The 12,015-nt window shown below is 33.2% G+C and overlaps 1 protein-coding gene across 1 annotated transcript; it reads right to left on the reverse strand.

Moving 5' to 3' along the window:
• Positions 1-1,178: 1,178 nt before the first annotated feature.
• LOC114270671 (uncharacterized) lies at positions 1,179-11,231 on the reverse strand. Its single transcript, XM_028212236.2, has 5 exons — positions 10,680-11,231; positions 3,852-4,113; positions 3,545-3,741; positions 2,634-2,821; positions 1,179-1,703 (listed from the first exon to the last, which is right to left on the reverse strand). The coding sequence occupies exons 1-5, from the start codon at positions 10,775-10,777 to the stop codon at positions 1,417-1,419; spliced, it is 1,032 nt and encodes a 343-aa protein (XP_028068037.2). The 5' UTR covers positions 10,778-11,231; the 3' UTR covers positions 1,179-1,416.
• Between the last annotated feature and the right edge of the window lie 784 nt (positions 11,232-12,015).

A 12,015-nucleotide genomic window follows, 5' to 3' on the forward strand; every position in this document is an offset into this window, starting at 1 on the left:
CAACATCAAAAATTTATGTATAATTTATTATCATTTACATTTACATTTTTCTATTGGTGAATCATTGAAATACAAATTTTTAAAATAGATTTAGAATGTTGTCATTATTTATTTGCTTAGTTTTAATAGTGATTTATTGATTTTGGCCGTTTACATTGAATTTAACCCAATTGTTTAGACTTGTCTAATTCGTTACTTTTGCCCCCATGCTATTGAAATCATATAATTTTGGATAAAAGTACAGTAGTTAACATTATTAATTATAAATGTGAAATGATCGTGATACTCTCAAATCATATATTTTTTTTGTTACTTTCTTCCTCTCTTCTCTCCCATGCACATAATTTATAACTATAATATTAATTCAATTAAATCACAATTAAATATTAATTCTTAATTATAATCCTTAACTTTTTAATCAAATTATATTTTAGATTGTAAATAATTTTAAATATATAATTTTTTATTGTAATTCTTAAATTTTTAATATAATTTTAATTTAATTATATTTTATATCACAATTAATCCTAAGTTTTTAATTATTTATAGTAATTCCTAGCATGTTAATCTAATTTTAATTATTAAATTGTAGATCAATCGTCAATTATATTTTATATTTTAGGTCAATCCTTAATTATATTTTAATTTAATTTATTTTAATTAACATATTAATCTAATTGTAAGTTCACAAAAAATAGAGATAAAATTGTTTTTTTTTTTTTTGGTATTAATATCATTTTATTTTTTCAAAAAATCAAACCCACTCCTAATAATGGTTTATGTATTACACCTTTATTAATTTGGATAGAAAAATTAACGTGGATAGAAAAATTAACGGTAACAGTTTAATCCAAAACCACATGAAACTTTTTTAGCTATATCTAATTTATAAAGGGTAAAGCACTCAAACCTCAATCCATGAGAAGGTAAATTTAACCCTACAAAAAATTAGAATAGATATATTCATTTATTTTCCATGACATAATGTTTGGTTGTTAAAGAAAGAATATTTGAAAGATGTTGGAGCTTACCAGGTGTATACAATATTTCCACGCTAGGCACCGGAATGCATGATTAAAGTTGAACAATACTAATACAGAAGAAAAATTTCATTGCAACGGTGAAACCAAGACTCGGCCTAATAGCAATTAGATCAACAGCAAAAACGAGACAGAAAATACTGACAACTGAAAATTTAAAATTTCATTAGCCAACACCTGTTGAACAATCATGTGAAAACAAACAATACGTCCAGCATCAACAAACTGAATTTGAAAAGAAGAAACTCGCCGTGATAACCATTTCGGAGAAATGCTATTCAGACACGTGCGAGAAAAAAAGAGAGCATATGTTTGATTAAACTAATAAATAGGTAAACATGTCATAAGTCGATACAATTCATCACAGAAGGAAATGCTATTTTGCCTTCTTGATGAGAGTAGTTGTTCTGAACTCTGCGTCATCTCTGATGAAACTCCACCAAAGGTAGGTGAGAGGGATGGTGGTGGCATGCCAAAGAGCATGAGCATCCACAAATCCTGAGTATGGTGGAAAGTCGTATATCTCCAACAGCGTGGCAATACCTCCTCCGATCACAACTATCCATAAACTCCAGCGTGATGGATGGCGGGTAATACCGGCCCAGATAGCCCATATGAGAAGCTGAGCTAAACCCATTCCCAAGCAAACTTTCATGTTCAAACCTGCAAAATTGTCCAGGTCATAATTTAAAGCAACACAACATTTACTTGGTAATATGAAGCAAGGATGAGATTCCATTGAAGAGAATTGAGATGTGTACTCCAAATAACTTCTCATTTTACCATGTAGATATATTGTCACTTCATATGTAGGCTTACTACAATGTCGATGAACTCTTCTCTGTCCCAACAAGTAGAAATTAACAATAATAACTTCTGTATGCATATGTGACTCAACTCTAATACTGTCATCTACCATTCAATGGGACAACTCTACTCCAGTCTAACCCAAAAGAAAAGACAGCATATCCCAGAAGATGTAAATAAACAGAATGTCTAGACAAAGCTTTTAAGTTTCAGATTTTGCGGATTTAAACTTTTGATATATTGTGCATTTCAGATTCAGACGAGGGAAAATCATAAAAATTATGGTTCAAGATCCTTTGTGCATTCGGGGGAGAAAGATGTTTATGTTAAGAAAAGTAAAAAAGAAATTTATTTCTGAGAAGTTACGAGGTAAGCCAAATTTAAGACAAGAAATATATTTGGGTCAAATTCAGAGGCAGAAGAGAGCAGCAACCACCTCTAAATCCAAGATGAGAGAGACAGTTTGATTGTGTGCCACAGAACAAATTAATGAATTAGCAACGAATAGCAGAATGGTCTATGTTGAAGAAGAAATTCAAAAGAATACCAATGAGAAAAGACAACTTAAGATTTTGCAGATAATTGTTAAACAGAGCAAATGAAGTGGTTTTGGCAAATGGAAATCTTCTATCCACTATAGCATTTAGAAGAAAAATAAATATAATCAAGCACAACTTTAGCAAGAGTTTTGTGTCTTCTTAGACATGGTAGTGTCGCTGCCCTTGAATAGGGATATGTTGCCAATGCAGTGTTCAATAAGTGGAGGTTTGTTAACAGTAGGCTTACCATAATCGAGTTGGTAAAAATTCAAATACAAGATGTGAGTCGTCACAAATGCAATCAGCGGAGCAGCAACCATTACCCTTGTAGCCTCATCTCTCACATTAAAAGCTCGCATTATAGCCACAATGAGGGAAAATCCAAGTAATGCCACAGCAGATGAATAGTCTAGCTTCTCTGTCAAATCCACATCTCTGCAAATAATTTAGTTACACAGAATGTCACACAGAAGAAATATAGAAACAAGCAATAAGATACAAGAACACAAAGTCCCTTGTAACAAATAACAAGTTTTAAGAGAAACAAATCAAGAAACATATATTATATTGCTGGGCAAATAGAAGCATGTTGGTAGTATAACTGCAGTCAAAATTTATTTATGCAATACACAGAGTCAACCAGCAATCCTAACTTCCCACAAACAATACATAGAAAGTCACAGATAACTCCATTGCAAATTTATTCTCTTTGTTGAATAAGGCAGAAGAAGGGGCACATGCAAGGACAAGTAACTAACAACCCACGTCACAATTAGAAACAGTACCATATGAAAAACAAAGAGTATGCACAAATTAAGGGAAATGCTAATGACTGCCCAAAGGGCTGTCACTACTAGCCTCCATGGGCGTGAGAAAATTATATGAAATTGTGTGAAAAGTGTTTAATTATATGTAGAAGTGCCTAGAGATGTGTAAAAACTTTGGAATTCACACATTTTTTTCCTTGCTTTTAATGACAAGCACATTGGGCTGGTGTTAGCATGACCCAATTAAGATACTAAATTGCATTTAAAATCCATATTAGTTGCGTGTCAATAAATTGATGAACACTTGGATGCCAATATAATACTCCAGAAAGATACAGTGATCAACTAGAGATGGGGGATGATGACAAAGACGAAGAACAAGACAGCTTACCGACTGTGGAAAACAGCACTCCATAACCAACAGTTCATTGCTAAAAGCCCATAGATATGAAACAGGCCCGTGTATTCATAGTATGTCTTTTTATTTGGTCTTAAAGGCAACTTATAGTTAACAAGGATGAAAAAGGATACCCAACCATGAAACTGCATGGCAAGATTAAGAGCAGAGAGAGCTACAGAAACAGGTTCCTGGAAACATGAATGACATTTATCAGGCTAGGTAAAAACCATATAAGCAATGAAAAATCAGCCTACCACACAGTACAGAAATAAGAACCCAGAAAATAACATGTTAGAACCTGGATTCCATAAACGCGCTTGAATGGCCATTTGCCATGATACTTAACAGGTGTGTCACCTAATTTCTTCCTTTCTTCCTCCCTAGAAAGCATACATTGATATCGACAGTCACTGCGGCAGTCCCATTGTTTCCAACGCTGATAGAGTGGTTCTTGTAGATACCATGGACCATCAATGGGGACCCCATCAGAAGAGAATTTACAATGTTGGAAGCATTTTTCCCCTGCACATCCAGTCTTCTCACATTGCTCAACACAAGCTCTGGCAAACCAGCAAATTTTATGCATCATAAGGCATGAATAAAATCACAAAATAGATATAGAAGCTGCCAGCAAAAGGAAATAAGCGCACACAAACCAGAACTCAAATCAAAATTATTCACATTTCACTCTTGAATCTAGCCTATGACCATCTAAAATATAGGGTAAATTTCACTACCCCTGAGGGTATCAGAAATTACACTGACTTCCCTTCTGTCAAATATTGTAACAGATTTCCCCATCTTAGTTTACAATTGACCAAATGTAAAATGCTGATTTCATGTTACAGTTATTTCATAATGCCCATCTTTCCGTTTGTAAGGTATAACACTTGCGCCAATCAATTATTGCCATATCATATTCACCCTTTCCAGTATTCTTCTTCCTGCCTCTCGTGTTAACACAACAATGAGCAATCAAAACTCGCTACAACCAGTCACCATTACCATCTATGCTATACGACATACACAAAAACAAACTATCTATACATGTAAATAGACTCATTCATACTACCATAGCTTCTACAACCACTGCTTCTACAACCACCAACAACGCAGTGGCTGCTACGACCATCAGCAACACTATAGAAACACCTCAGCCACCATGCCGGTCCTATCAAGACCCATCGTAGACACCTCACTCTACTGATACACCTACCATCCATTGTCAAATCACGCCTCATGAATCATTTTGCTAAAATAGTGAATCCTGAATTGTAAGATTCACTCTATTTAGCATAATATATGATTTTATATAGGAGAATTTGGTCAAAGCCCCCTCATAATAAACTTTTCATGCATTAAGGACAATCACATAAATTTTGCCTTGAAAAGGCCAGCCCACACCACTATTACCAAAATATCATTCGTGACTAATTTCATATTTCAGATTTTAAAATGATATAACTTTTTATCTCTATGTCGGTTTTTAATAAAATTAGTATTTTTAGAATCCTCTTATCAAAATCTATTAAACAAGATCCATGTTGGCCATATTTTTTTTTAAAAAAGATAATCAATTTTTTTAGAATCGAAATTAACGGCAAAAGTAAAATTTTATTATGTTTCACAATAAAATTTTACTCTGATTCATAGTAAATTTTACTGTGAAATTTTAGTATTTAAATAATGAAATACCATCATCATCACTAAACACTAATAAGCCTATAATCACTTAAATTGTTACTGTTACAAGTAGAAATATTGAATAAAAAAATTATTAAAATAATGAAATGATAATGTTAACGGAGAAAATTTAACTGTTAATTTAAAACAGAGTCAACAAACAAAAGACAGATTACATATTGCCAAAGCAAACCAGAGTAAAATTTTACTGTTACTTTAAAACATCGCATATCAGCCAATAAAACATAAGCCACATATTACCAGAGCAAACAAAAATAAAGTTTTAATATGACAACAAACAATATATTGTTATTCAATCGGACTCAATAAAAAATAATTATAACAAACGAAATACACATCGTTCAATCTTCAATTTCACCGAAATAACTTTTAATAATTATTCACTCTTTCGTCCAAAGAAACAAACCAAATACACATCTCTTGTAGAACTCAATCACAAATTTCGATCCAAACAATCATCAAAATACAACAAATAAGATTCAAAATATAGTAATTATTGAAGTTCTATGACTCAATTGTAGAACCATCTCTTGCAATCTTGTAGGAATTTTCAACTTGAAAATTGAAGACGATATATATACAAATTTAAGTGTGTATATATGGAGAGAAAGGGAGAGACTTTATCATGTTGATGGTTGAGATATGAAGAAAGAAGTAATAGAAGATAAAGGGATAAATAAATTTTAAAGGACTTTATGCATTAGAAAATATTTGCTTGTCATTTTAACACTATACAATTATGTTAAGGGACTTTTGACCAAATTTTCCTTTTATATATGTATATACATATAAAAATACTCAATGAATAAACATGAATATAACTAAATTGTGTATATATACATATAAAATCACGTATTTCAATATAATTAATTGAACTCCTTCGTAGCAAATCGTAACGAATTGCATATGATTCACTCAATTTAAGATTCCACAACATGAATCGAATCATTTTTGTTGAAATTCGTATCGAATCAAATGAATTGAATTGTGAATTGCAAGATTCTAACAAACATGCTACCACCACTATTATGCTTACTTCACCCCCAACAAGCTAACCACATATACCAACCACAACAACAATCACCATATAGTCATTGAGACCCTAGATTGATTCTCTAACCACCATTGAACCACCACAACTAAACTCATCACCAAATTCCACATATAAAATCACTGCCAAACTAACCACCGTTGCCATTTTCTATCAACATCAACCGTTCCCACTACCATAACTAATGGGATTTTGTAACCGAAGACGCACACAAACAAGGGTGGCTTGGCCCAACAGTAAGACTTGTCATTAAATCTTTGGTGGTGTGGGTTCAAGTCATGGAAACAATCTCTTCAAAAATTGGAGAAAAATTGAGTACATCTTGCCCTTCCAAACGATGCATTAGCGGGAGCCTCGTGGACTAGGTCACCTTTTTTCCATATGCACACAATTTCTGAGTAAAATTGTGTGCACCTTGCCCTTCCAAACGGTGCATTAATGAGAGGCTTGTGCACTTGGTTGCCCTTTTTTTAATATGCACACAAACACTCAAAATTTATGCAATTTCATCACATAATACACCTTGTACATTATTCACACCATTTTTTTGTACACACATACAATAAATTTAAAATATTTATTTTTTATTTTCACTCAATACACACTTTAATATAAAAAAAATTTCTTCTATCTTCAATGTTAGAAACCTTAATCTTATCATTGCCAGCCACACAACCATCACCACCAGCCAATGTTTTAAAAACTAGACTGGTGAGCGAACCGGTAAAAGGATCGGGTGGATGGTTTACCGGTTCAACTGTCGGGTCGAATCGGAATTGAACTATGCTGTTATAATTGTTTTATAAATATATAAAAAATTACTTAATAATAATATGAGAATTTAAATACATACAATTATGTAAATATATTGATTATATAATGTTTGAAAGAAAATATTACAAAAATATATATTTAGCAAATATAAATAAAAGTTAAAGTTAACATAGTGGTTAATTGTTAAATATGAGTTTGTTTGGAATAAAATATAACGAATACAACAAATAATATTTTTTTTCACTATATATCAACAAGTAACTACGGTAGCTCAATGGAAATTGGTGTGCTTTTCAACTCAAAGTTGCTGGGTTCGATTCCCATAAGCTTTTCATCATTTTATAGGTGCACTTTCTAAGCTGCTAGCCCGGGCCAGTTTGCTCCAACCAGTGCCGATTTGTCTGGTCTGCTGATTTAATTGCGGGTTTGGCCGGTTTAGCTTAAAAAGACTGCTTTTCAAGCTAGTTCGGATTTGAGGGTTGATCTGGACCGAAACCTGAACTGGTCAATAGGTCAAATTGGCCGGTCCAGTCTGGTCCAATTTTCAAAACCTTGCCACCAGCCTCTTCCTCTGACCACCCCAGCCCTTCCCTCCCCCTCCATGACCACCAGATTGCATTTAGGTTGCAGAGTCCAAAGCTTTTAGCATACTCAAACCAAAACAAATACCACCATCCACGTATCTTCACCTTTTCAATTTCACCTACTCTTGAATAGGGTGCTTTTGAAGGTTTATATAGCTTCCACATCCCACAGACAAGTCATGCAACCAAAGGCAGCCTTGTTTGCCCACCAAAGTCATAAATTAATCAAACTATTACTATTAAAGCCTACATTACTCTCATTTCTACAAATATTTACAACATATCATTGATCCATATCAGGGGAATTCCTGATGGTGGTACTTTGTGGGTTCACGATGGCTAGTGGTGGGAGTGGCTAAAGGGGGTGGCAACTAGGGTTTTGCAGTGACATGGTATAGCGGCTGGCGGTGATGGGATTGGGAAGGAAGGTGCGTACCTTTTGTCCCTAATGGAAATTTTTTTAGGGGAAAAATCGTAATTAAAAAATTTCAAGAAATGGTGTGAACTAAAAAGAATTATGCTGTGCAAATAGAAGCTTCCCTACAATAGTAAGGATGAGAAGGGTAAGTAAGTGGGTTATATATCAAATTCAATCAATAGCAATTGCAGAGGGTTCCATGAAAGAAGACAATGATGAAGTTACTAATTTTTTAGGGCTCATGGAGTTGGGGTCAAATTTGTTAATTGGAGCCTTTTATAAGCAATTTCTCTTCTATTCTCTTCCCCCCTTAAACTTGATTTTGATTGATCTTTACCCTAGTTTCTTTTGTCCCTCAATTACATTTGATTTGACAACAAGTATGCTCATGAAGGCAATTAGGGAGATTGCATGATGGTGGTTGCAAGTCAAAGAACAAACTATGTTACTAAAATCATAGTTTGGGTTTAGATTGTAGATGACAATAACGGGATAGGTAGAGGTGTTCAAAATGGATTGCATAGAGGTCCTACAACAATAGAGAGAATCCTCATAAAAGCATCACCAAATCGAGCACAAGTGACTTCATAACCAATCAAAATCTTGGGTAAATCGATTGAAATGGGTAGCTTCAAAACTACCTAGAGCATCAAGGGGGAGAGATGAGTTCCACTTGAGTGTTTCCTCTTCTAATGACTTCTAATAAAGGTGGATCAATAATCAAATGGTGAAGGCGACAAAGTTGGCAATGGTATAAGTTATTCAATTTGGAAGTAATGGCTACTACTAGAGCTTTGGTGGGGTTTGTGATGGCTTAAGGGTTATGTCATCTGTGATGATATGTTCATACGAATTATAGAGTGGAAGTTGCTATAACTAGTTTAGGTGGCGGCATTGGAGTCCCCATGGTGGTGATGGGTTTGGCCATGGTTGGGCAGAGAGAGAGAGAGAGAGATTATTGTGTTTTTTACTTAGACTAAAAGGTAATATCATTCTTAAAAGTGTCAGTGCTTCTTAGCTCTTTTATCTCTTTTTGCAAGCCCATCATTCAACTTTTGGTAAAGATCCAAGTTGAGCTCAACATACAATTGGTAGAGTTAGCTTATACATTTAAGCATTACCTCAGGGCTTCCTAGCTTATCATCTACGTCTTGAGTCGTCATTAAGTGAAGTCTTATTGAGATGCAAAATTTATCAAACACAATGTTGAGCCCATGCAATCATTGACAAATTGTTAGAAGTATATGTCAATTTGCCAAAACGTGATTGAACTTTCAATTCAAGTTTCTTGTTAGGTAGCTAGTTTGAACTTGTTACATATCACATAGGTGGTGAAGTCACTAAGACTACATGCCCTCCATTGATCATTTTTTTTCCCGAGAGCCCTAAGACTATAACATGTGAATAATTCTACTAGAGGCTACTTCGTTACATGAATATGCATTTTTAGTAAGCAAATGTAGAACCTTATGTACTAATTAGAGCAACAAGCACAACTTGAACAAGTTAATCCCTATGTATCTAACTAATGAACTTTGGCTACAGATTTCAGACTTGGGGTTGGTCATTGATTGCAAAATACCTGGCTGTTTTAGATTTGGATTGTGATTGGTTTGAATCTAACTAATGAACTTTGGCTATAGATTTCAGACTTGGGGTTGGTCATTGATTGCAAAATACGTGGTTGTTTTAGATTTGGATTGTGATTGGTTTAAGGCCTTAGGAAACATGAGCCAACCTGAAATTGAATCTAACTAATGTTTATTTATTATTGGGGTCTTGTTAACAAATGGGACACTTTTTTCACAAATTTCAAAACACTTTTCCCCATGTTGAAAAGTTATTTTAACATTTTCACCTATATCGCAAACCCGTTTCACCCCATTCCTGATGCTAAACATGCCCCAATGGCACCCTTTAACATTTACCTTATTATTAGACAATCAAAACAGTAATATAGTTATGTATGCATATGCAAGCTATTTTTTTTTTCTTTTTCTCGTACACTTAAGTCAGCATTAGATCTGAAAATATATTTTCCACACCATTTACAAATTTCAATTACTAAAGGTATGGGAATTACAGCTAAGAATCCGATGTTGATAATTAGTTATCAATGACCCACAAAATAAATGAATAAATAACCATGGCTACATCGCTATCTGACAGATAACACTGAAATGGGTCCACAGATTCATATCTCAATTAATTCCATCTCAAGGCGACTATTATGTCAATCCTAATGCCCATCACTGCTTAAATTGAATGGCTCTTTCAACCAATATATAAAGGGCTCAGGGTTCCTTAAGGGAGAAAAAAAATAATAATAATTTAAAGTTCAGGATAAACTCTAATCACAGGTTCTTTTACTCTGATTTCTCAAAAACTGAAAAGCTCGCATCAAGGTAACCAAATAATTGTACTAAGAGTAGTTGAAAGTGACAATTTTTACAGATTCGTTTAGTTTTTAGTAGACTTTGCGAACAATTAAACGCGTCCTTCAAGTAAAATCACAGTGAATTAAACACAAATCACGAAATTAGATGAACACATAATTAACGAGCAATTAAAAAACACTGATTAAAAAAAGCTTACTTGTAAATCGGATCAGAATCACCAGCACTTGCGTCGACGATAGCAACAGCGAGACACGAAAGCGAAGCGAAGAGCAAAATCAAACGACATTGTGCCATCTGATTTACGGGGTAGAAGAGAGAGAAGGACTCAAAACCAAAGGTTTTAAGATTTTTTTAGTCTCAACTCGATAGAAACGAAGATCTATATGAAGATGTGTCATGAATCATCGTCTCTCGCGGGACCAGAGAGAGAGAGAGAGAGAGAGAAGATTCATGGAAAGTAGCTCCAGATTATGAAGATTGAATCTGAAGACGATTGATTCGCGTACATATATGTATATATATATATATATATATATGAATTCAAGGACAGACGTGAAAGCAACGAAGAGAGAGAGAAGGAATAGAGAGGGCAGAGCTCGATATTGATGAGTAGAGACCGGAATCTCGTGAAGAGCACTCTCGGAGCTGTTTTACGAGAGGACACGTGGAGTCCAATGGCGTCGTATGATTTTACTAAAATAACCCTACGTACCTTTCCGTGTCCGCTCTGCAAAATACCCTTCGATCTACCTCGATCTTTTTATTAAATTTTAAAATTTATAATTGGTATTCGAAATCGTTTCATCCCGTTATAATAGATATATTTTTTTGAATTTCTAAATAACATATTAAAATAAAAACAAGAAAAATTTAAGATATAAAATTTATTATAAATTAATAATTATATATATATATAAATATTAATATATAAAATTAATTTAGGTTATATATATTAAAAAAATTATATATATTATGAAAATATTTTGATAATTGTTTGAAAATACTTTTCAATCAATTAGTAAATTGAAATCACCATAACTCACGGTTTGATTATTTTTCAATTTGTCACTGTTTGGCATGTGTCAATATAATGCACGTTATTTTAATACATTATGTAGTGTTTTAAGAAGTTAGTAAAAAGTAAATTTTTTGATTATTTTTAGTTTATTTTGTCTTTTTGTAAGTAAAAAATATGAAAAGTGATGTGACTCAAAATGAGTAAAAAATTAAAAATTAATTTTTTTTTACTTTCCAAAAGACCCCTATCTTATTTGGGTTCCAATAATCTCAACTTATATTTTATGTTTTTCATAAAAACCTAAAAAAATATATTAATTTAACACATGTCAAACACTCTCTTAATTAATAATCTTACTTCCAAATCATCCTAACGCCAGCCTCTCAATTGTACATGTCATCCTGATATTTTATTTATTTATTTATTTTAATTTAGTTGGTTTGGATAACAGAGAACATCGCATTCACAATAATTCAAACATTAGAGTTTTATTTATTTTTATCTATTTATTTTT

The sequence above is a fragment of the Camellia sinensis genome, chromosome 8, assembly GCF_055761805.1.
Source record: "Camellia sinensis isolate YWXY chromosome 8, ASM5576180v1, whole genome shotgun sequence".
NCBI lineage: Eukaryota > Viridiplantae > Streptophyta > Magnoliopsida > Ericales > Theaceae > Camellia > Camellia sinensis.